The sequence below is a fragment of the Erythrolamprus reginae genome, chromosome 3 (genome assembly GCF_031021105.1).
Source record: "Erythrolamprus reginae isolate rEryReg1 chromosome 3, rEryReg1.hap1, whole genome shotgun sequence".
Lineage (NCBI taxonomy): Eukaryota > Metazoa > Chordata > Lepidosauria > Squamata > Dipsadidae > Erythrolamprus > Erythrolamprus reginae.
In genome coordinates, this window is record NC_091952.1 from 154,880,262 (window position 1) to 154,905,490 (window position 25,229).

A 25,229-nucleotide genomic window follows, 5' to 3' on the forward strand; every position below is an offset into this window, starting at 1 on the left:
CCATATTCTGCAATGTTTTGCAAAGCCCAGCTCATTACTTTAGGTAGATTCAAAGCAGTAGTAGTTGACCAATATCAGCCTTCAACAGATTTAACTGTAGGAGTATACAAGTCTTTGTGAGGAAGGAGCTGCAGAGTCTTCTGTGTGATAAGAGTTTTTAAAAAAATCCTTCAAACTTCCTCAGATAAGATTTAGTCAATAAACTAAGGAAGAGCGAGTTGTCCCAAGAGGCAAAAAGCTGGGTACTATTTAACAAAAAAGCTGTTTCTCTAAGGTAGCTACTTGGGATATGCATGACATAAGATAAAAGAGAAGCTTTATATTACTCATAAATATTCAGGTTTTTTCACATTCTTTTAAGAGTGGCAGCAAGAGAGGAATTCATGGTTGATTACTAAGTAAGGCCTTTGGGTAAAGGATCAAATGAAGTGCTTTTAAGAGTTTTGTGTTTTTTAATTGAGCTACCTTTAGTTTACAAGACTGGGCTGAAGAGATGAGGCAGAAGAAGAATGTTTTCTGTGCTTTAGAGAGAAACTTTGTTATGTGCTTTGAACTCCCAAAATATTGAATATTGATGGGAGAGTCTAATGTACTTAACCCCACATAATGCTTTCTTTCTTCCATGGAAAATAAACCTCATATGAATCACGCTTTTCATGGATTGTTTTGGGTGGTCTTGGGCAGAAGTTGCAAGTCAGTTGCCATATCAGTCATCCCTGACCTACATGAATCATTTAAGTACTCTAGGTTGGGATGGAATAGTTTGGATGGAAGGTGATAGAAAAATTCTGAAAAATTGTGTTTTGCTTCTGATGAAATTGATAAGATTGCTAATCTTTTAGATACCACAGGTATCATAGCTGAAATCTTCCCTTCATCTTAAGGATTGTTGCATATCTATGCCCTTGATTTTATCTTTTTTACACCCTGCACTAGAGAGCACTAGTTGGGTAATGCTTAGCCTGCAGTGTTGCCGGAAAACTCTCCCCATAGTCTGGAGTTTGAACCTGATAGAGCCAAAGGTTGACTCAGCCTTCCATCCTTTTGAGGTTGATAAAATGAGGACCCGGATTGTTAGGGGCAATATGCTAACATCACAAACTGCCCAGAGTGTGTTGCAAAGCAAAATGGGATGGTATATAAGTCTAACTGTTATTGCTATGAAGGGTTGTTCTCCGCAATAGAGCAGGATTTATCAATAAAAAATCTCAGTACATGCTAGAAACACGTACATTGAAACAGTGTTTTCTGTTGATTATTATTGTATTATTTTTAATCCTTTTGCCATTTTACCTGGCAACATTTATTTAACTTTTGGAAATTTGTACATCACCAAAACATAGTTTCAATGTTAATATGGTTTAAGTAATATTTTATTCTTGAAATGTCCACTTTTTAAACTTAATATTGCTTCTGATAGTGCAGTTTTGATAGTATTATAATAGTGAAGCCATTTCTTTTCGATCATAAATAGCATCTTAGTAAAACAATGATTTTTTTATATTGAGATCTACACAAGTGATCAAGAGTCTAATATGGTTTGCTTTAAAAACCGAACATTTTTACAGTACAGCAAATACATTTTATACATTTTTAAATCCTCTTTTTTAGGAGCTACTACTTGACTGAAGAAAATTAAGGTGTTTTGTAACATTTCTTCCTTTTGAGAAAAAAAAAGAACACAAAGCAAAACCAAAATTGGCTAGGTGATGGGTAGGAGGGAAGGACTGGCTTTGCCTATCTAGACATGGTTTTGGCAATTAATTGGAATTCTAAAATTCCTCACTGAAAGTCCTTTTGTACATATGTTTTCTACTGCAAGACAAAAATAAGGTGGCATGGGAAATCAAATGCAATAAAGTTTTTTAAATGTTTAGACAGAAAATTCAGAAAATACAAATCTATCTCAAATGTTAGTGGTTGAAGTGCCAGTCTGATTTACGCCTTTTGAAAAACTTACCTTTTATATACATTTACAATTTTCTCTTGAGTAATTCCAACTCATACATATATTGAAAATTAGAATTTGCCCATAACAATAAGCTTAGCTAGAATTTGTTTTGCTTATTTTTAAATTATTTGAACAGCAACAACCCATGGCTTATATGGCAACTAATGAAATACCATGGTTCATTTTAATCAAGGCTTATTGTGATATCTGAGCCCAGAATTCTGGCTTATTTATAAATTAATTGCTGCTTCTACTTTATCTGTCCAATGAATAAAAGGGCAAGGCAAGAACACCTATCTGACTCCTAAAACCCTTACAAATACATATCCATAAATGCTCACACATACCACACAGACAAAATCACACCACAAAAATCCCCCAAACATACACCCTACACCAAAATACCTCACAAAAATGAAACAAACTGATAAAAGTGCACAAGACTTCTAAACTATTAAAGAATCTCTCACGCATAAATCCCAACAAAAATGACCCATACATAGGAAATCCCCCCACAACCTCACACAAACACATGGTTAGCCCTGCAGCATCAAAAGCAATTCAACAAACCATTCTTAAGAGACCTGCTGGTTTAGTGTTATTCATGATTTAGCCATTACTTTTTGTTAACAAATTGTTTAATGATCCACTAGGGTTTCACCCTTATCAGATGTTTTTTTCCAGTCTGCACTTGAGGCTAGCTCACTTTGTACTTAGATCTTAATATTTTTTGGTTTTTCAGTATGCTTGATGATGATGATTCCTATCTTTGAATCTCTGTCCTTACACCAAGCCTTTAATTATAGGGGAAAACCTTATCAAGCCTTCTCCTTTAATTATTATATCCTTTCAAATAGAGACAAAATGTAGTGGAGTAGCTTAATTGTGAGATTAAGACTGGGAGGTTTGAGCTTGGATCAGCTTCTTTTCCAGGGGTGGATTCCACTTACCTCTGCTACTGGTTCACATTGCGGCGTTTCACACATTCTCTCTTGCTCCGCTCACATCCCCTCATGCAATTTTGCTTCTGCGCATGCTGAGTAGCAGGATTCAGCCCAAAACATAGCTGAAAAGCTGATCAGCTGTGCTTCAGGTGAAGAAATAAAGGTGAGTATTAACCTGAGAGTAGGTGGGAAGGCCATTTTTCAAGCAGCGGAAGAAGAGGGAAAAATTCGCTAAAAATTGCACAAAAAAATGGTGGCGCCTATAGACCAGCACCGACCTTGACATCACCAGTGGGTCGTTGGGCGATCTGGTCCAAACTAAGAGGGACCCACCCTGTTCTTATCCATTCTTAATGATGGCAACTCACTGTGATGACCTATGAATAGTCATTTTCTCTCTTATCCAAATCTACCTCATACACCTGTTGTTATAGCAATAAGACTAGAGATGACAGAGAAATACGAAAATAAAATACTACCTTCTCAACTGCTCACAGATTTCACTGCAAAGATTTTTGAGGATCAACGATTGAACAAAATCCTGGGATACCACAGGTGGTTTCTACAATGACCTGCACTTGTTCATGAGGTGGTGGATGAGCTATTGTTCTGATCCTTTGCAAATTGAGGGCGCAGTCTTGGCTACACGTCCCTAGTCCAAACAAGTATTCAGGAAAAAAAATCATCTTTCAAATTGTTTGAGGGACAATATTTTCACAGGAGGAAAAAAAATCAGTCAAATTTCCAAATCCATTCCAAAACCATACAATATATTAGTAATGGGAGAGACACAATAGCTTAGAAAAGGATCAATAATCAAGGGTTCAACTAACACAGTTGTCTGTGCTACATTTGCAATAATTTCTGAAGTTCTCTTGGAAGACTTCAAGGTGAGAAGTTGCCTAGTAGAAATGGAGGTTGCTGTGAATTTGGGGAGCTCATATCACTTGCTGTGAGTGTAATATTTGCTACCCAGTTCTTGCAATATTTTAAGCAAGCAACAAATACAGTGTCTGGGCCCCATCCACCCCTCATTTAAAATATCTGCATGATTGTTTCACAAAATACTACTAAACGTAGGGATGTATCATATGCTAAGACTCAAATTTTAATTCAGTAATTTGTTACTTTGTTTTAAAGACAGGTAAATCCTGTTTATAGATATGCCTTTGTTTCTGTTGTATTTTCTCAGAGTTAACAACTCAAAAATATTTACGGTACTCACTTAATGGTAAAAATTGCAAAACCTGAAACTATGACCATAGATTTAAAGATGCCTTTGTTTCTTAAAACAAAATTTAGCCTGAATCCTAGATAAATGACATCCTCAAAAAAATTCCGTCCTGCAGGTCTTATCACTTGGTCAACTGCCAGATATTAAAATAATTCAGATTAATTTTGCAGCAAGTATTAATTGAATTCTACTCTAACTTAACAACAGTTGGGTATCTGTTTCTTCTGCCATTTTCTGGTCTGCCTGAAATGATTTAACTAACCACAGATTATTGTTCTTTCTCATGGGCAATGCTACATCTAGGTTCTTGCTGATGTCAGGTGGCCTTCGCACATGAAGGTGATGCATTGCACCCCCGCAGGATGAAATGATTGACCTCTGAAGTGCTACAGAGGATTGCTTATACTGTACTTACTAATGTTTCTCACATGTAGACCAGGCTTCTCTCATCGGTTAAATTTGTTTAGATATGTGTTGAAAACTGACAGTGTTTGGTATTTTCTATATTATTTGGGAATGTGTAGATTAGGATATAAATTAGAACCCACCACCATGTTTTGAGCTTTCTATGAAATGTGCTTACTCTTCTGCTGGATTGGTTTACTTTGGAGCCAGCAGAGCATCTCAAGCAATGCCCCAGCCACTTAAGGGCTGCTGTAATAATGAAAGTTGAAAGTCAGCTTCTCCTGTCTTCCTTCACACTATACTTTGCTTTCCTTACTAGAAATGTCAGCAGAACATAGATCCTATCAGATTGGGGAAACAACTCTACTTGTGTAAAACTTCCTCTCCCATTCAACATTTTGGCTTGAAATATTAGAAAGGTCTACAATACTATCTTCCACCCAAAGCAGAAACACAACAAAAACAACACCCAAATGTATTGCTACGCAAGCCTATACACCTGTTTCTTTTTGTGTATGATAAAATAAATTTCGTGCAAAATAAATTTCATCTGAAGGCCACCAGATTCTTATACACAAAACATAATTCTATTATGTCTGGCAACACCGTGATGGAACACAATTTTATGCTGCACAAATGTACACACAAAATAGTATGCACATGTTTCGAGGACAGACACACACGTACATACATGAGCAAGAATGTATATTTTGATTAAGGATCTTGGAAATAGACATTCTTAGCAAATATGGATGACAGATCAATTGTAATTTATTTTCTTTTAACACTGTATCATCATAAAGAAAACTGGTATAAATGAAAAAAATCTATTTCAAATATCTACATCTAAAATTTTAGGCAGTGAAAAAGCACTTTGTTGACAAGGAGTGTGGAATGATGAATGTTAATTGTCAGAAACTGCTGAATGCCTTTTTTTTAGTTGCCACAAACAAATTCACATATCAGAACGAACAATACTGCTAAATATCAGTTTTTGTTTTCTCCTGTTAAAACATACTGGGGAAAAGAAAAAAGGAAAAGGAAAAGGAAAAAACCCACCCCTACCCCTGGAAATTCATACATATTTCAAAGTTGTGTAATTGAAGCAATATTTAGAACCATAGATGAAGAAACACTCTGGCATTGATGTAATATACACAATGCACTTTGCTCTCTCTTTCTCTCTGGTTTTTAAATCTGTAATGTACATCAAATACTTTACAACAATGCATTAACAAAAGGCAAGAAACATCTTGCTGTACAGAGGAAATCCCAAATGCAACTTGAAGCCTAAATTCACAATGGATGAAGAGAGGAAACAAAGGGTGAGAAGCTGTCCCCCATAAGGTTTGTAAACTGTTCATTTTCTTGTGCTTAACTCTGGACTCACTTCAGTGGTTGTAACTTCCCTAACTTCCTTCAGCCACATTCAGTGTACAGTACTATTTGTTTTAAACTCTACATTACAAGGTCAACTGCAAAGCTGCCCTCCCCCCAGTATATTTCTATATCTATATTTAAGAGATAGGATTCTATAGATACAGAAATAGATACACATCCCACTCTAATAACACTCCCGCGCTTAGTTTCCCATTCTTTTAGCCATCTAAAGATACCTTAATTGTTCCAGACTGAGTATTAGGGCTTTCCTACGGAACAGGCTTTAACAAACTAAATTTGCAGGAAAAGAATGTCTTGTGATATGCATGCACATGCACAGTTCCTGGACCTCTTCTTTTTTTTCTTGCCCAAATCTCAAACCCAGGAATCTGGAGAGGCTGGATAGTGGCTTGTTTCATAATTGAGTTCACTATAGGGCCGAGCAGCAGAATAGAAATCAACGTAGTTGCCAGTGGACTTGAGTCCCAGGTGCATATTGTACTCGCTGGCAGGTGGGCGATGATGCACTTGGTCTTCAAAGAAGGACTCATCATAGTTTCTTGATGAATTTTGAAATGGCTGATATGGTTCGTATTCTTTTCTTGTGGGCTCCTGTGGGACTGGCTGTGTTGAAACCTGTCAACAGAATAAGAAGTCTTGGCTTGTTAGGGAAGACTATAATGATGGGAAACAAACTGCTATGTCACTTAGAGCGCAGAGCAAGGTTCCACTTCAGTGGGACTTATTAGACAGACAATGTGAATATTACCGACATAGCTGCTACAGAAAACATCTTTATCTTCCTGGAGGAACGTCACTCTTCTGCTTGATCTTGCCCCCAAGATTGCTTTGCATTTGCAACCAGTTTTAAGAGAGGTTTTCTTCAAAAAAAGGGTAAAATAGACTTCACATAAACTTTCACACATAATATGATTTGTGGGTGGAGGATCTCAGATTGCAGAATGTGAACAATATTAGAAATGTGTGTCCATCAGTAAATTAATATATTTAGAGACATATTTATTTAAATTATTTAAATCTTTAAATTCATATTTAAAGAGACATCTAGACTCTTTCAGGGCAAGTCTTCTCACTTCAGATTACCTGCACAGTTCCCAACCTCACATCTCTTTGTATTGCTACTACTTATTTCATCCCCATATGTCACATATCTCTAAAACTGATAAGAGAAGTTCATAAGATCTTGCATAAAAATGCAAATATGATCATTTATCCCATTCATTTTTGTTCCTGTTTCTTGTTTCCTCCTTATCAGTTTGCTTGTTTTATAATTTGTGATTTTAGGAAATAATTATTATTTTAGAAGAAAAATCTATTTTTCTAATTTAAAAAATTACAATCGTATGGAATTTGAAATATAAGAAAGTGGAAACTGAGGTTTTTGAAGCATTAAAAAATATCTTGGCTGCATGCTAGCAGTAATGGTTTCAGACCAGAAAGCTACTTATAGAAATGTTTAGTCCAGAGTCACATGGAATAGTCATCTCAAAGGTCATACTCTAGGCAGGGTAAGATGACCATCTTTTAAGTAGGGGATGAGAGCTAGTTTGGCATAGTGGTTAAAGCTCTTGAGCTAGAAACAAGGAGACCATGAATTCTAATCTTGATCTAGGCATGAAGCCATCTGGATATCCTTCTTTTAGCCCTAGGAAACAGGCAGTGGCAAGTCACTTCTGAAAATGTTCCCAAGAAAACTGCAGGGACATGTCCTAGCAGCTACCTAGAATCAAGACTGACTCAGATACGCACAAAGGTAGGAGATTAAATACACAATCCACTATGTCTTCATTTATCTGAGAGCTATTTTTTTTTCATTGCGAAGGGATTTAGATATTCATTGAAAGCTAGTAAACTGAGTTTTTAAAGTACCACAAAACAATCTGTCACTGAAAACACTTTCCACAAATATATGATTACTGTTTTTCATTTTCATGAAAATATATTTCTACTATTTGTCTCTTATCTTTCACTGTCTCACATTCTTCACAACAGAATCCCATCAGCAACTTCCTTTTATATACATACATGCCACAGAAAATGTGAAAAACACACATTAGAGATGTTTAATAATATTGCCAGGCTACGTCAGGTGATTTCTATACTTTTTGAAAATGCCCAGCTTTCTCTCTCTTTTATTTGCAAACAAAGAAAGACGTGTTCTTTATGAAAATGTTTCTGCTGTGCATCTAAATAACAAATCTGTTTGGAAAATAGTTGAATGTAAGTTGTATTTCCATAATTTGCTGATAAATATAGCATTTACCAGGAGAGACTGGAAAAGTTCATATTTGTGAAACATTGAATAGTTTTTCAGCTATGTTTCTTTAAAATTATTGAGCTATGTGAATTTATTTTAGTTCAAAAGGGAATAAATTGATTTGCCACTTACCTGGTTGTGTTTGATATCTTCAGCAGGTGCACCGTAAGAGTTTCTATACAAAGTAGAGATTCCAGAGTTCTGACCTATAAATGGGAAAAATGGGGATTATGTTACTAGGCAAAATGGCAGCTGTGTGTGTGAACTAGTAGCAGTGGTAGGGCAAATTCAATAAGTCTTTATTAGCAATGATTTACTGATCCCCACATAAATCGTATATAAGAAAGAACATATGACTGATGTGTTTGTACTTCAGCCCTTCCATATATTAGGAAACTAGACTTCTTTATGCTATACCGAAGCCTGTCATAGAAACTTACTACATACAGATTTCTTGAAAACATTTTAACAGTGAGAAGTAGCTGTGGAATCAATCTGACATCAATGAACAATTGACTCTGTTTGTCCAAGATGTATAAGCAAACAAGAGATTAAGGGATGACAGCATATTGGAAAGAGCAGTTGTGTGTAGGAATGCTTTGCTAAATCATTCTATGCTTTGCAGAGGTATAAATAAATGTATGAATGTTCAGTTTAAAGCTGTATCAAAAAGATTGCACTGTCACAAAAAAAGTATTTTTTCAGAACCCAATGCAGCATACAAATTTCTGGATCACGAAGAATGGTTCAAGAGATATTTGATTTCTGAATTTTTCTGGGAAAATGTGCTTTGTTTATTTAAAGTAGTATATACTACAATGCTCAACCAAAAAAATCTGACTTACTTTGCTGTTATATTTAGTGGGGGGAAACCACAGATAGGGTAGATATAATAGAATTATAGACATACACAATATATCTTATGATTTTTTTTTTAAATGAGTGGTGCCAGATGTTATAGTTCATATAAATGGAACATTATATAATTACCCTAAATGTATATATTTTACATACATAGTAATCTTGTGGTCTTAGAATGTCTGGCTACATATTATTTTTAAAAGCTAGTTAGTCTAGCTGGTTTCATCAGGAAATGTATCTTCTCAGAATTCAACCAATGGTTATTAGAACAAAAGTTGAATAACTTCCTTTCCAAATGATGAGAGAATAATCTCTAATTTTATGTGAGGTAATCTATTTTATAACTTGTATGGGTTGTTTCTGAAGCCTACAAGCCAAAAATAGCACTCTATTTTGTGAGCCTTCAGTTAGGATTAAGAGTCCAACGTGTTGGCTACCAGCAATCAAGTGTACTCCTTTATGTTCCCCCAGATTTTATTGTTCACCAGCGAATGTCCAAGATGCAAACTCTGGGCATATATGTGTATTACAGAAATATATTTATCTGTTAAAAATCATGAGACAGTATGTATATGAGAAAGTGTTTACTCACATAGACTTTATTCCTGGAAATCAGCTAAGAATATGTGACGGGGTCATTGAAAATTCATGTTGGGCAAATATTAAAATTCAATAGTAAATAACTATTTAATTAAAATATTTATTTAATCAGTCATCATTTTAAAATATAAAATTAAATTAAAAATCTACCTGCTTCTTGGTGGAGGGAATGAGTCCTCAAAGAATGAATGTATATTTAGCTAATAGCATCAAAATTAACTCTTTTCTGGTGCTAAGATTCTAAACCTATCAGCGTTAAAAAGACAATAGCTGTTCCAGAATAAGCATCCTTAATATTTTTTCATTAACAACTGGAACCCCAGATATAGTAGGCGTATCCAGAATTATGTAAATAAGCAGTACTTGTTTTATGTTCTTCTCAACGAATAAAAAGAAATTCGGGAGGTCTGAATATTAGTTGATTTCAAAGTGTTCTTGAAAATGCAAGTGTTATCAGTAAATCGAACATAAGTATTTAAAATATGTCTTGACACATCTCCTGTGTTTTTTAGTTGGGAATCTTTATAAAAGGATTACAAGAGGTTGAATCAGAACAAGACTGTGAATTGCACAATCTGGAGAGATTGTGAAATTTACCACATCACTCACTGACCACATTAGGCATTTTTACTATTGGACTGCAGTTTCAAACTTAACTCAGAGAACTGAACCATCAGACTGGACAATAATCCTCCCTTGTCTCACCAAAGCTGGTTCAAAGGTAGGAGTGGCTTCATATTCCTAATAGTCTCCTATGCCAAGTACAGTGCAGCTATGATCAAGACCTTTATGGCTGCATACTATTTCTGACTCTGCAATTTCAATTCAGTCTAAAAAAATCTGTGAATCATCTGTCAGAATTTAAAAAGAAAGGCTCACAATGCTGAGATTTCATATCATGCTTTATTGAACTGTTTATTTCTGGTTTTCTTTCATGTCATTTGAAAGCTCTTTGTATAAGTGGTAATTCAGTTCATACATAATCAAACAGAATAATTGTTCATTTAATCTTCGCCTGCTCTTCAGATTTGATGTGGAAACCATGCGCCACAAGCTCTGCTCTGGTAGCCTGTAAAAGCAAAATAAGATTTGTAATCTCGGTTCACAACCAGACAACACAAGCTATTACAGTTGACATTTGTTTTGGCTTGAACGTCTGGTTTCATAAAACACTTGACTATTTGGCAGGGCAAAAATGAGATTCCTATCTTTCTCTATGCATTAGTACTGTAGCCAGCTAAAATGAAAGGTAGAGGGAGCAAGGGGAAAGAAAGAAACATCACAAGAACTGGAATAACAAAATCATGCAAAATATCACTGGTTAAAAAGTGAGAAAAGAAAATGATAGACTAGCTAACTTTGCATGGAACAGGTTAATAAATATGCTCCCACATGCTCAGTCTGGCCCTTTATATTGCTCAATTAGATTCCAGCAAGCAAATGATGGTGAACCTTTTTTTGCTTGGGTGCTAAAAGGGTGTGTGCATGGGCAATAGTGTGCACATGTGTGCGCACACCCATAATGCAATGCCCTTTCACTCACACGCATGCACAATCGCCCTGGGCTGCTCCCCCCATGCATGAGTACAGGCTTCACTGAAGCCTCCAGACTTCCGGTAGGCCTATTGAGCGATTTGTTGCCCTCCCTAGGCTTCAGGAAAGCCTCTGAAACCTGTGAATAGTGAAAAACAGCCCAACAGGCCACTTGGAAGTTCCAGTTAGCAATAGCAATAGCATTTAGACTTATATACCACTTCCTAGTGCTTTTACAGCCCTCTCTAAGTGGTTTACAGACTCAGCATATTGCCCCCAACAATTTGGGTCCTCATTTTACCCACCTCAGAAGGATGGGAGGCTGAGTCAATCTTGAGCTGGTGGTGAGATTTGAAATGCTGAATTACAGCTAGCAGTTAGCTGAAGTAGTCTGCAATTCTGCACTTTAAGCACTGCACCACCTCAGCTCCGTTGGGCTGTTTTTCACCATCCATGGGCTCCAGAGGCTTTCCTGAAGCCTGGAGAAGGTTAAAACGGTCTCCCCCATCCTCCAGAAGGCTAAAAATCAGCTGGCCAGTACACATATGTGCACTAGAGCTCACATAGGGCAAAGCCTCACGTGCCCTCAGATGTAGCTTTGTGTGCCACCTGTGACACCCATGCTATAGGTTCACCATCATGGTACTATACAGTAGCTATGTAATGAGTAGTCGAACATATACTTATCCCACCCAACCCAGGCATGGCATTGAGGGATAGTGAGTGATAAGATGGTCTGTAAGTAACAGATCTCACTATAGATTTGCCTTAAATCTACCCCATAACATCAAAAATATGAAGAATCAGCACAACAAATTACATTAGGGAAGAAGCAAAAATGGGCTTTTAAACATAAAATCCAATTCTAAATAGTACCTTAACTGTTGCTGTTTTGCAGTTCTTCAAAAGTTCTTGATGAATCAGTTATCTAATGAAGGATTTCATGGGCTTCAGATGATCAGACCTATTGTTCTCGTAGAGTTCAGTGCATCTTTTGGCTCCACTGGATGACATTTGGGTATACTATAGAACATGGTGTCACGGTATGATGGAACAGCATTGTTGTTTAACAAGAAGCTTAGAATGATAGCTCTTAAGAGACTGGTCTGCTGTTATCAAACAAAATTGCTGAAGAATGGTGAATCTATTTGGTTTTACTACAGTATAATGTTTTTAAATAGTTTTTCTCCAACTTGTCCTTTTACTCCCTCAACATACATATTTAGGTAAGGCTATTTCAACTGTGTTCCAAGAATTTGATGGGGTTCTATGAGAAAATAAGGACCAACCCCCCCCCCCTACTTTTATTCAAAGATAACCAAGGGAATATACAACGTTTTTAAAGATATAGTAAAAAAAAGCAAGGCTTGTCAGTTTATCTTGGAACTTTTTTCTTCTAGAAAGATATTTGTGCTCATTACGGCTTTGTCTCTGATTAATTTTTTTAATTAACAGGTTTTGCATGCTGGTAGAGTTTGAATATCCCTGTTTTAGATGGTAACACATACAGAGGTTAATAGAGGATGTGTAATAAATAAAATTGTGCCTGTGATTAGGAAGAGGTGATAAGCTGGTACAGAACTTCACAAATGACGGGATATCATTTAATTCAGGGATCCCCATCCCCAGGTCCATGGACTGACACCTCACAAGCGAACAAAGCCCCATCTACACACACGTGGGATTCAGCAGAGCACGAAACCATGCCTCCCTGGTCTGTGAAAATATACCCTTCACAGAACACTGAACAGATTGGGAGCCATTGATTTAACTGACTACTCATGACTTAAAATATACTAAAACTCAGTAACATTAATTACTAAAATAGCAATTTCTTATTATTAGCACAATGGACAAATCTAAAACTGAAAAATGGTAGAATTTTGGAGAAGTGAATGGCATGCCATGTTAAATACCATATTTTTTGGACTATAAGATATACTTTAGTTTTTTGGGAGGAAAACAAGGATAAAAAATTCTGCCTCTACCTCCCAGCATTTTTGTTTTTGGTTTTTGTTATGTTTATTTTGCTGTGAGCTGCCCTGAGTCACTATGGAATTGGGCGGCATATAAATAGAACAGAATAGAATAGAAAAATAAAATTTGCCTCCCAGCAAATGCAGATGTCCTTTCCAAAGGCTTAAGATCCTTTGAAGCATTAAAGAAAAAGGGCTCTCTTCCCACCAGGACAATATTGAGCTTTTTTCTGTCTCACGATAACATAAGGAGATAAGACGATGTCCATATGCAAAGTGCACCTGTCTGCACAATAGAGGCCTTTGCAGTGATCTACATAACAGTGTCAGAGTTCTTCTAAATGACGTCACAGATTATAACATCTGGAAAGGCAAAGAAGCTCATACTGGATAATGAATTTAAACATTTTGCGAGTGAGGTTATAATCACCAATAAAGGTATGACATTAAACCAGCCTTTCCCAATTTGATGGTGTTCCAAGTGTAATGCTCTTGGTCCTCAAATGTCCAACTCCCATCAACCAAAGTCAATGACAGCGAATTATGGAATTTGTAGACTGAGATATCTGGGTAGTATTAGAATGCAGCTGAAATTAAATCTAGCCTAATGCTATTTTTTGTAACAGAATCATGATTTTGATTTTCATGCCATCTTCCTAAATGTGTTAGTTACTTTATCTGAGGTTGGGTGGCATTCAGTATGCTCTTCTGCTATGCCACTTCTATTTTGAAATGAAAGAAATACCTCATAGAACTCTTTTTATACCCCGTTTCAGAAAGCAGCATAAACATTACAATTTTAAATAGCAATAAATATAACTATAAAATTAAGCCAATTTTTTTGTGTGAAGCAGCTAATTAGCATTTGTTAAAGAGAGAAAATTATATTCCCTAGATCAGGGGTCCCCAACCACCGGGCCGCAGACCAGTACCGGGCCGCGGGGCATGTTGCACCGGTCCATGGAGTCAGCAGCTGCCGGCCCTCATGCCGCCACCCCCTCCCTCCAGCGCTTTGCCTCCCGCCGGGCAAGAGGCCTCAGGAGGCAGGTTCTGCCGGCCACAGGACGATGGATGGGACAGAGGGGCAGGAAGGACCAAGAGGCTCAAGCCTCTTTTGGCTTCTGCCGCGGGGCGCTTTTGCGTTTTTGGCTGGGGGGAGGCAGGAGGGCCAGCCTGACCCCCTCTCTCCAGCGCTTAGCTCCTGCTGGGCAAGAGGGCTTGGGAGGCAGGTTCTGCCGGCCACAGGACGATGGCGGGAAAGAGGGGCGGGGAGGACCAGCACCCCTATGCTTAATCCCGCCCCCAACTATGCCCCTTTCCGCCCCCATTGGGCCATAGAAAAATTGTCTTGCTGAAACTGGTCCCTGGTGGAAAAAACGTTGGGGACCACTGCCCTAGATAATGCAGAGCTGTAAAAAAAAAAGGAATTTGGGCTGTCACCAGCAGTGATTTACTCCACATGAGATGAATTACAGTATTATAATCACTGCCAAAGCACAACAATAGCTAAAGATGATTGTGTGTGATCTCCAATAGTGTTATTAAGCTATAATAAGTGGTTCATACATATGTCCTTCAGTTTAAAATAGTGTTTTACATCTTTTAGTTTAAAGCATGCTGGCAAAAAAATTCTGTGAGTTGAAGTTCACATATCTTAAAAGTTGCTAAAGTTGAAAAATACTGCTTTAAAGGAAAGAGGAGGATGAGAAAGAGGAAACAAAATCAGATAAATTGCTTTTCCTTTTATAGGGGAAATAGTATTAGGATGCCAGATACCTAGGGCGTCGGAGTTGGGGCAGGGAGCGGCAAGGAAAGTGCGGGGAAGTATTGCACCAGCCGGGCACAACACACACACATACATACACGCATACACCCTCCTCCTCCTCCTCTTTGAGTTGCCAGCTCCCATTTTCTGAATGGGGACTGAATGGGAGTCTGGGGTTGGAGGGTGGAGGCTTATTGGGTGAGTCCTCCATGGGAAGAGAAGAGGGAGGGTGAAAGAGGGAAAAGGGAGAGAAGTGGAGAGAAAGAAAGAAAAGGGGAAAAGAAGGGGAAAAGAGGGGAAAGGGAAGTGGAGAGGAGGGAAAGAAAAAGAAACAGTTGATGGTGTATGATGAGATTAAATGGAATAAGATGAGAATGGCGATGCGACAAAAAATACAGAGTTGGGGGACAAGATCAATGCAGCAAATGGCGAGATATCTGAAGAAGAGGAAAGAAAAATCATGTATTTTAGCATTGAGGGACACCAGTGGAGTGGTTAGATATGGTAATGACCAGTTAGAGGAGATAATGAGGAAATATTATGAAGATTTGTATAAAGAGGAGCAAGTGAAGATAGAAGTCCTCAAGGTTGGGAAAATAGTAAGTGAAGAAGACAAACAAATTTTGAATGCAGAAATTACACAAGATGAAATTGCTAGAGTAATTAAAGGGTTAAAACAAGCCAAAGCACCGGGCCCAGATGGGTTTACGGGGGAATTCTATAAAACTTATGTGAATGTTTTGCTGCCGCATTTGGGGAAATTGTTTAATAATATATTGTCAAATCGTGATATCCCGCAGACATGGAAGCTTTCAGAAATTGTTACCATTCCGAAGATGGGTCGAGATTTAAGAGAGCCTGGGTCTTACCGTCCGATCAGTTTGGCAAATCAGGATTATAAAATATTTATGAAAATACTGGCAAATAGATTAGAAAATATTTTACCAAAAATAATTGAAGAGGATCAATATGGATTCGTGAAGGGAAGGAAAATAAGTGAACCAATTAGAAATGTAATGAATGTGATGCACCATGCTACCGCTACTAAAAGGAAATTGGGAATTTTGAAATTAGATGTTTATAAAGCGTTCGATAAAGTTAACCATAGTTACTTATATAAATTATGTAACAAATTAAATATGGGGGAAAAATTTTGTGAAACTATAAAAGAGATTTATAAAGGAAATGAAGCATATATAAGAGTGAATGGACAAAGAACGCAGAGTATTAAAATATTAAACGGCACCAAGCAGGGATGCCCTCTGTCTCCAAAATTATTCGTAATAGCAATAGAGATCTTAGCTAATAAGATAAGACAAGATAACACTTGGGCAGGATATAGAATAGGGGAATTAGAAATGAAAATAAATTTATTTGCAGATGATGCAATTATATTGACCCAGACCCCGATGGAGATGATTAAAGGTATAATAAATATTTTACAAGAGTTTAAGCAGGAATCGGGACTGTCGGTTAATATGGAAAAATCAGAGATTATGTGTTTAAATACAGATCCGAGAGAACAGATAGAAATTAGGAAAGAATCAGGGTTGAAATTAGGACTTAAAAAAATAAAATATTTGGGAATTTGGTTATTAAAAAACCCAGTGAAAATGGAAGAGATTAATTATAGAATAACATGGAGGAAAATGTTGAAACAGATGAGGAGCTGGAAAGATAAAAAGTTAAGGAGACTCTCTAAAATAAGAGCTTTAAAAATGATGATAGCTCCCAAGATGATGTACCTATTTCAGGTGCTGTCGGGGGGGTTATCGGTATGTAAGGTTAAAGAGTGGGACAAAAAATTTAATTATTGGATTGAAGAAGATAAGAGACCAAGAATAAGAAAAAAGTGGTTAATTGCGAATGAAAAAGAGGGGGGATGGGGTGTTCCATGTTTGGAGCTGTATAGGGAAGCTTTTCAAATGGAAAGGTTAATGGAGTTGCAATTAAGTGAAAATAAATGGGCGAAATTGGAAAAACAGATAAACGGGATGAATAATAGAGAATTAATTTTTAGGAAGTGGAATAGGAGAGATATAGGAAAATTAATAGGCCCAATGAAAGGGACTATGGAAATTTGGAAAAAATGGCAAGGGAAAATAGGATTATATAAATCTAAACTGTCATCGCTTTATGTAATAAATAGAGAAAACGAAATTAACTTAAATAGGGTTATAGGAGAGTTGAAGGGAAGAGGGATAACTAAGATAGAACAGTTATACGAGAAGGATGGCAGGCCAAGTAGAAATCGCATAGAATGGTGGTTAGGTAAGGGAAGGTGGCTACAAATAAATGCAATATGTAAATATCTAAATGAAAGGGAGAATAAAGAAGTATTATGGCGGGAGGAGACAGGGTTAGAGAAAATAATAAGAGAAAAAAGTGAGGGGATAAAGGCGCAAGCAACTAATATATACAAACTGCTAGTGCAGTCAGATGGGGACACGATTGATGGATTGACTAAATGGTGGCAAAATGAGATATTAGTAGAGGTACAAGAAATGGAAAATATAGTAGAAGATATAAGGAAAATTAAAAATACAAGAATTAGGGAAATGAGAAGGAAAATATTACATAAGTGGTATTTTACTCCCGTTCAATTTGCACATTTTCAGCAGAATGTTAGGGGGAATTGTTGGCATGGTTGTCAAGATAAAGGAGTGTTTATGCATATGTTTTGGGAATGCCCGATAGTGCAGGAGTTTTGGCAAAAAGTGAAAGAGGATATCAATGGAATGTTAAATATACAATGGACAATCACTAAGGAAATGGCAGTACTAGTAAAAAGCAATGCGATGGGAGAATTTAGAGAAATAAAAAAAGCAGCAATAGAAAGTGCTCAGGCAGTAATAGTTTTGGGTTGGAAGGATGCGACAAAATGGACAATGCAAAATTGGTATAGGTACATGGTGGATCATATTCAATTTGAAATTATGGAAAAAAGGATAAATTTGGATAATGAAACTGATTTGGGACAGCTGATGGGACGGTGGGACAAGGTAAGACGATATATGACGAGCAGAATCCGAGACCAAGCTACAAGAAATAAACTAGAATCACTCTATAATATGTAGACAGATATATTGCTCTTGGGTTAAGTGGATTAAAAAAGAAATACCCCCAATTTGGTGGTGGGGAATGTGTGTATGTCGGGGTGATGGGCACAATTCACATTTCACTATGCACTGTTTTATGTTGTGTGATTTTAAATTGTTAAAAATCAATAAATAAAATATTAAAAAAAAAAGAGAGAGGAGGGAAAGAGGGAGGGAAGGAAGGAAGGGGGAGAAAGAGAGGGAGAGATAAAGGGAGGGAGGAAGAGAGATAGCAAGAGAGAGAGTGAGAAAGAAAGAGCAAGAAAGAGAAAAAAGCAAGAGAGAGAAAGAGAACAAGAGAGAGAGAAAGAAAGCGAGAGAGAGAGAAAGCAAGAAAAGAGAGAGAAAGGAGAGGGAGGAAGGAGGGAGGGAAGTAGAGAGGGAGGAAGGAAGGAGAAATGGAGGGAAAAGGAAGGAAGAAGAAATGGAGGGAACAAGGAAGGAAGGACTTTTTTGGAGGGGTGTAATTTTTTTTAAATTTTTCTCAACATACATTCAAGCAATACAGTGTACCATCTAATTTTCCATGAATAAAATGTGGTATTTTGTTAGTAACTAATATCAATCATCAAAAAAGTTACAAAAGTTTTTTTTCTAATGTTGTCATCCAGGTACTTACTTTACATTAAATTCCCTCCTTATTGTCCCTTCAAAAAGTACAACCAATTATATTTCTAACTTATTAACCATTATGCCAAAGTGCTTCCTTCTTTCTTTATACATTTTTCTATAAGTCAAGCAAACCTTGTATAGCGATTCAGATGTTAACAAAAGAAAATTAAAAACAAAACATAAACATATATGAATTTCAGACTTCTTCCCCCCCCTCTAAATAGTACGTTCCCATTTTGTTTTTTACTTTAAAATAAGGTATGTGCAGTATGCAGTATGCATAGGGATTTGTTCATAGATTTTTTAAATAGTCCGGCCCTCCAACAGTCCGAGGGACAGTGAACTGGCCCCCTGTGTAAAAAGTTTGGGGACCCCTGATCAACAGAATCGATTCCAGTTCAGAAGGTTTTCTTTCACAGTGTTTACAATTCCTGGCTCACCTGTCATGGTGTCCTTTCTAGAAGTATGCTCTCCTTTATTCCCATGGTAAGTAGCATTTGTTCCAGTTGACTCATAATCTGTTTTTCTTTCTTTTAAACTGATCATTTCCCGAGGGGAGGCTGGGGCACTTGCTACAAACAAACAAAAAATTGCAGATTTTAGAATTCTGACTGAAAGAGTATACATAAGTATATGAACACATGTTCCAAGCAATGCAGTTAGCTTGAAAAGAATTTTGTTAAAGATAATTTCATTTGAAAATCCGTGGCATCTGAACGTACATAAATCTCTTAAATGGAAATAATCTTGCTCATATAACTTAGAAATTAAATTCAACACATTGCCTTTGAACTTCAGCTCTTTAAAATCTTTGTCTTATAGAAGAAGGAAAGGTAAAGCCGCTGAGATAAAACCATAACAGCTCTGTATCTGCTGAACTCCATTGATACAGATCAGATCAATCAATGGCATCACACAAAAAAGGAATAGAATAATAATAGCAATAGCATATAGACTTATATATTGCTTCACAGCGCAATCTTTACAGCACAATCTAAGTGATTTGCAGAGTCAGTGTATTGCCCCCAACAATCTGGGTCCTCAGTTTACCAACCTTGGAAGGATGGGAGGCACTCAAACTCAACCTTGAGCCTGTGAGAATTAAACTGCCAAACTGCTGGCAATCAGCAGAAATAATCTGCAGTACTGCATTTTAACTACTGCACCACCAGAGCTCTTATAATAGTGATGATTATGTCACCACAGGCCAAATACGGCACTCCTGAACCTTTCTAGAATTTTCAAAAGTACATGAATTCCATAACATTTGTCATGATGGGAGGATGTGCATATAGCTGTTTCATTTGACTTCACTTATATTTTATGATTTACCATTTCATGGCCCAGAATCACACTGGTATTCTATTCATAAAAGTTCCACAAAGGCACAGATTTTAAAATAGCAGCATATGAAATTTAATATACTTAGGACTGATTTGATACTCTCATATACTTTCACTGGTGGCTTTTTTTAAAGATGCACAGCAGCAAGGGCAAGTTTCTGCTGGAAGCAAAGAATAAATGGAATATCATTTGACTAATAAAAACAGCATTCTGATTGCTTCCTTTTCACCAATTATTAAAGACTTCACTAGCTCCCTTTCTTTTAGGCAAAAAAGGAAGATTTGGAAACTTAAAAAACTTTCTGCTGTGATTTCCTGAGTCTTTTCATCCTTTATGTAGCCCAATATCATTTTTTTTTTATTGAGAAGCAGTGTGTTTCAAGCTGCTCCTTCAGGACCAAAGAACCTAATCTAGGCATACATGATTGATTCCTAAACTAAATTTAGCCACCAGCTAGCAAGTATGACATACATGCTTTTCAATGCTACGGGATAATCAAATCCGCAGGTGCTGTGGAACATGTAGACAATACACTTTGAGATACAGTATATCCTTTCAAGAGGCATGCTTGTAATCCACCAGATTTTTATTTCAGAGAGCATTATACCTTTACATAAACTCCAAAAATAAATGTTTTTCTTTCAAGTGAAACTATTATCAACTTTGCTATTAATCAAACATAGTAATCAAGTTCTCTAGACCCAGATAAAGTTATCATCCATCTTGCCATCCTTGCCTTTTTATATTGCAAATTAGCTGGATTTGTAATGTTTGGTGAAGTTTTTTAATCCACCTTTTCGAAAAGAGGAAATCTGCTATATGGAGTACTTTGACTGCAGGAAGAGTCTCTTCCAATTCAAAATAAATGCATGTTTCTTCTTTGCTTGTTCACAGTGAAGATGCAATTGGTTTCTTAAGAGAAAGCAGGGAATTTGATGTATGCTTTCTCCATATCTGATATTTGAAAATTCAAATTCAAATCTTTATTGTCATTGCACAACATGTGTACAATGAGATTGGTTGAGGTCCCTCAGTGCACCCTTCCCAACACAACTCACAGTGAAGACAGAAAATCCCTAACCCAATAACACATATTAATAACACCCAGTCCTATTGCACCAGTATAAACATGTTACATGTTACGCTGGCCCTGCAAGTCCATCGTACTACATAGTTATGCTATTTCACATTCAGGAGTCTGACAGCCCATGGATAAAAAACTATTCTTCAGCCTGTTTGTGCAGCTGGCTATGCTTCTATATCTTCCCGATGGTAGGAGGGTAAAGAAGTGTTGATCAGGGTGTGAGTCATCCTTGAGGATTTTCCTCACTCTTCTAAGGTAGCAAACCCTAGCAATTTCACCTAGTGGAATCGGGACAGCCCATGATGTTTTGTACTGTTCTCACCAGCCTCTGTAATGTTTTCTGTCCCTGGCTGTCAAACCAGCATGCCATACCATGATGCAATACGTGAGGACACTTTCTATTGTGGACTGGTAAAAGGAGGGCATCAGTTGTTGTTCTTCCTCCCTGCTTTTATGCAAGACCCTAAGGAAATGGAGCCTCTGTTGGGCCTTCTTGACCACCTGGATCATGTTGTTTTTCTAGGTGAGGTCTTCGCTGAAATGGACTCCCAGGAATTTGAAGGAGGAGTCTTTCTCTCCACATAGCATCCATCAATGCAAAGTGGGGCAGGTTCCTCTCTCTTCATCTGGAAATCCAACACTATCTCCTTGGTCTTGCTGATGTTCAGGTGCAGGTTGTTTTTTAAGCACCATGTGGATAGTTTTTGAACCTCCCTGCTCTTTGTCATTTTGGCTCCATTTGTAATAAACCCCAGTAGAGTGGTGGCAGCTAACTTAATGATAACAATGGATGGGTCAGACTATACACAATTGTGTGTACAGTGAATACAGGTCGGGATTCCTCACAGCCCAGTGGGGAACCAGTGCTAAGCTTCATGGAGGTGGATATGACAGACCCAATCCCTCAAAAAGTCTTTGATCCAGTTTTAGAGAGAAGAGGGAAAATCCATGTCAATCAGCTTTTCGATGGGGATACTTGGCAGAATAGTATTGAAGAAAATCTTACTTGCTTATTCTATTAGGTCTTTAAAAAAACTAACTACATTTTCTTTTCAGCCTTCTTTACCAGCAAAAATTAGCAGATTTTGCAATTAGTTTTGTAGGCTTCTGAGTAAGGCTCCCCATTTTTTTTCCTTGATGAAGAATCTTTGGCTGCTTGGAATTACTCAAGAATAAAATAAACATGACAATGTCTGTGCTTGGATAAAGGATTTTTTGCAGACACACATTCTTGAAATCTTCACAGTCACCAGCTCTTTTGAACGGTGCAGAAAACTTTAATGTTACTGTTTTTCATGCTTTTTGCCACCTCACTGGTCTCTTATAAAGTTGAGTTTGATTTTATTCAATTCCATTTTGCATGGGTTTTTGTGTTTTGGCCCCATCCCATTTGCTATCTATTCAATCCTGCTGAGGCCATACATTATCAGTTTGCTCCCAGTTGTTATAAAATATATTAATAAATTATGCCAAAATCCAATGAAGTTTCCAGTTTACCCAAAAGCTTTAAATTAAGGAAAAACTGTCTAGTGAAATCCATTATACAATCTCCAACCTGAGAGAGAACATTTTCAAAATAAAAATGAACACAGCAATATGCAATCTTATATGAATTAGGCAGTGACAATTATTTATTACCATATATAATATATCCAGAATGTATTCAAATCAACAAGGAAGAAGAAAAACCAGAAAAACAAGTAACCAAAATTTACATATCCCCCTAAATTCTATGTCTACCCACCAATCTGTATTATGTCACTCACAGTAAATTTGGGTAAGAATACAATTTCCCATGTGAGTAACCCCAATAATATATAGCAGAAGCTTGCTGTAATGGGAAGTTGGCATCCATGGGTGGTTATTACTATTATAAAGTACTGTAGAAGAAAAAAAAACAGCTTTGTAACACTGTGCCCATAAAGCCCATATAGCCTCAATGATACAAAGATTCAAGGCTCATCCAAGAAAGACATGGGAACCTGAATGCCAAGAGAAGAAATTGATTACACTTTCCATTTCTACAGCTGGAGAACAAAAATGCGCAGGTAAAAGCTGCTGAATAATTCAGATGTTATATACCTGAATTGCTTGGTTGAATGTAAAGCACTGCTTCAGGCCCTGGTGGTCTATTGGCCTTCTGTAAGGTCTTAGTTTTTCTTCTAGGCAATGGGTCAGAATGCTGGATAAGTCCATCTAGAAATGAAATTATTTGAATGGGAATATGTTGTTTTTAATCTTAGTTGTTCTATACCGAGTATCTTGAGTCCTGTTGCTGTTGTGAATTTAACAGCCATATACAATATGTATGTAAAACAATGATGTTAGTGTGAGGCAAGTAATACTTAGAAACTCTAAAACCAAGTTGGAATACTGCTGCATAATCATGTGGCCACTACCCGCCATCCCCCATCTGCCTAAAAGCAGTGCTTCCAGCTCCTTTGTAAAACCACATAATCCAAGGAACAAGAACGAGTAATAAAGGGGAAGAAGCTACTGATCCTGGATTTGTATTTTGCCCCATTCAACTCCATGCATATGGCACCAACTAAAAAATGAGCAAGATTAGGGAAAAGAGATGTCCAGTTTTGGACTGTTAGTAACAAACCTATCTATCCAACCAACCAACCAGCCAGCCAGCCAAACAAACAAAAACTCACACAAGCAACAATGGAAAATACTTTATTGACCAGCATTTTGGAGGAAGTGGAACACAACAGATTAAAAATTATAAGAAGTTGTTCATCAGCAGCTGGGGAGCAAGCATAGGATCTGGTGCATTTGCTGCATAACTGCCAGTCATAGTATGTAGATTGTCATGTAGGTTCTCAGTTCTATTCATCCTTCTGGGCACTTGTAAGAAAATCTTTCTCCTCTCCTGATTTTAACAGGCTGTGAGATAGTTCTTTTATCTGGAGGACAGTCTGTAGGAAATAATTGGAAATGGAAAGAATGAGGCAGTGAATGGAAGACATCATTTTAAAAAATCTGAATACTGTGAATATAGCCATGTTTAAGGCCAAGGCAGCTATCTCTTTGAGGCGAAAGGAATGTACATAGCATTTTTGGGAAAGCCTTGGGTGCGATGGGCGTGATGGGTGGGGCCACCCATTGAAATGCCAATGGGTGCTATGAATGGGGCAATGATGCAAAGCAGTGAACTAAGTTATTATTTTTGCTTGAATGAGGAAGTCTGTGCAATACCACTCATTTTCCATAGTTACTACTAATTTAAAATAGTAGTAAAAGAAGAATCTGAGATATTTCTAAAAAGAAAAACTTCATGTGGGTGCTGCAATGGTTTGTTCTGTTGTATACATGTGTCGCTCTCTCAGGCAGAATTGTGTGAGTGAAATGGCTGGCTGGTGTCAACAGCTGCAGAGTTTCATCTGAACAGGGATAAGTGCTTTCTCTCTGAGTGCGAAAACATTTCCTTTTGTCATTACAGTGTAGGTAAGTCACTTTATTTACAAAGGGAAAGGGGAGGTAGTCACAGCAATGAACACTTTGTTGTGATTGTTCGTTTCGCTTGCTTACCTGTGTGAGTTGTTCTATCCAGTTGTTCCAATTCTTGGAATACATTTTGATGCGGGATATTTACATTCAGATTCCTTAGCACTCTCTAGGTGACTAATAAGCACAGAGGTTAGCAACATATTCCAGTTTCTGTAAAGATTTCAGGTAGGATTTTTCCCATTGACAATGTTTCTTCTTGTGAAATTTAAGCATACAATAGAGGAATACAGTAATATTAAACAAGGAATTCAAAAAGAAACCGAGGACGAGAATGTTTAATAAAGGTAACTTGGGTCTACCATTTAAATATTTAATATGGTTAAGAAGCAAACTATATAATGAAGCAGTTTAATTAAAATAAACATTAAACACATTAGTTCTCTGCAGTAGTGGTTTCCTGGCCGGTACGGCTAATTGTGTGCAGCTCTGCGGTTCTGGCGTGCGAGTGCGGGTTCAAGCGCAATTTTGCTTCCTGCACCTGTGCAGGTAGCAAAATCTTGTATGGGGATGCAGGTGTGCATGTATTTTGGTGAAGTTTTTTGCTAGGATGCATGTGCGGAAGCAAACATCCGCACTGAAACATGCACGCATGTACCTCCCCATGCGAGATTTTGCTATTTATTTATTTTATTTATTTATTATTTAGAT

At 37.2% G+C, this 25,229-nt stretch overlaps 1 protein-coding gene across 9 annotated transcripts in view; it reads right to left on the bottom strand.

Moving 5' to 3' along the window:
• Window positions 1-5,287: 5,287 nt before the first annotated feature.
• CTNND2 (catenin delta 2) overlaps window positions 5,288-25,229 on the bottom strand; it is a 269,783-nt gene continuing 249,841 nt past the window's right edge. For 3 of the 9 annotated variants that reach the window (XM_070747085.1, XM_070747081.1, XM_070747084.1), the window contains 4 exons: window positions 23,148-23,261; window positions 19,078-19,209; window positions 8,325-8,398; window positions 5,288-6,550 (listed from right to left, as the gene is read on the bottom strand). In XM_070747085.1, coding sequence (XP_070603186.1) covers window positions 6,290-6,550; window positions 8,325-8,398; window positions 19,078-19,209; window positions 23,148-23,261 — 581 coding nt within the window. In that variant the 3' untranslated portion in view covers window positions 5,288-6,289. Of the gene's footprint in view, window positions 6,551-6,621; window positions 6,796-8,324; window positions 8,399-10,583; window positions 10,723-12,062; window positions 12,210-19,077; window positions 19,210-23,147; window positions 23,262-23,760; window positions 23,990-24,602; window positions 24,696-25,229 lie in introns of those variants that run through there. The other 6 variants (XM_070747087.1, XM_070747086.1, XM_070747083.1 and 3 more) reach the window with 4 other exon arrangements.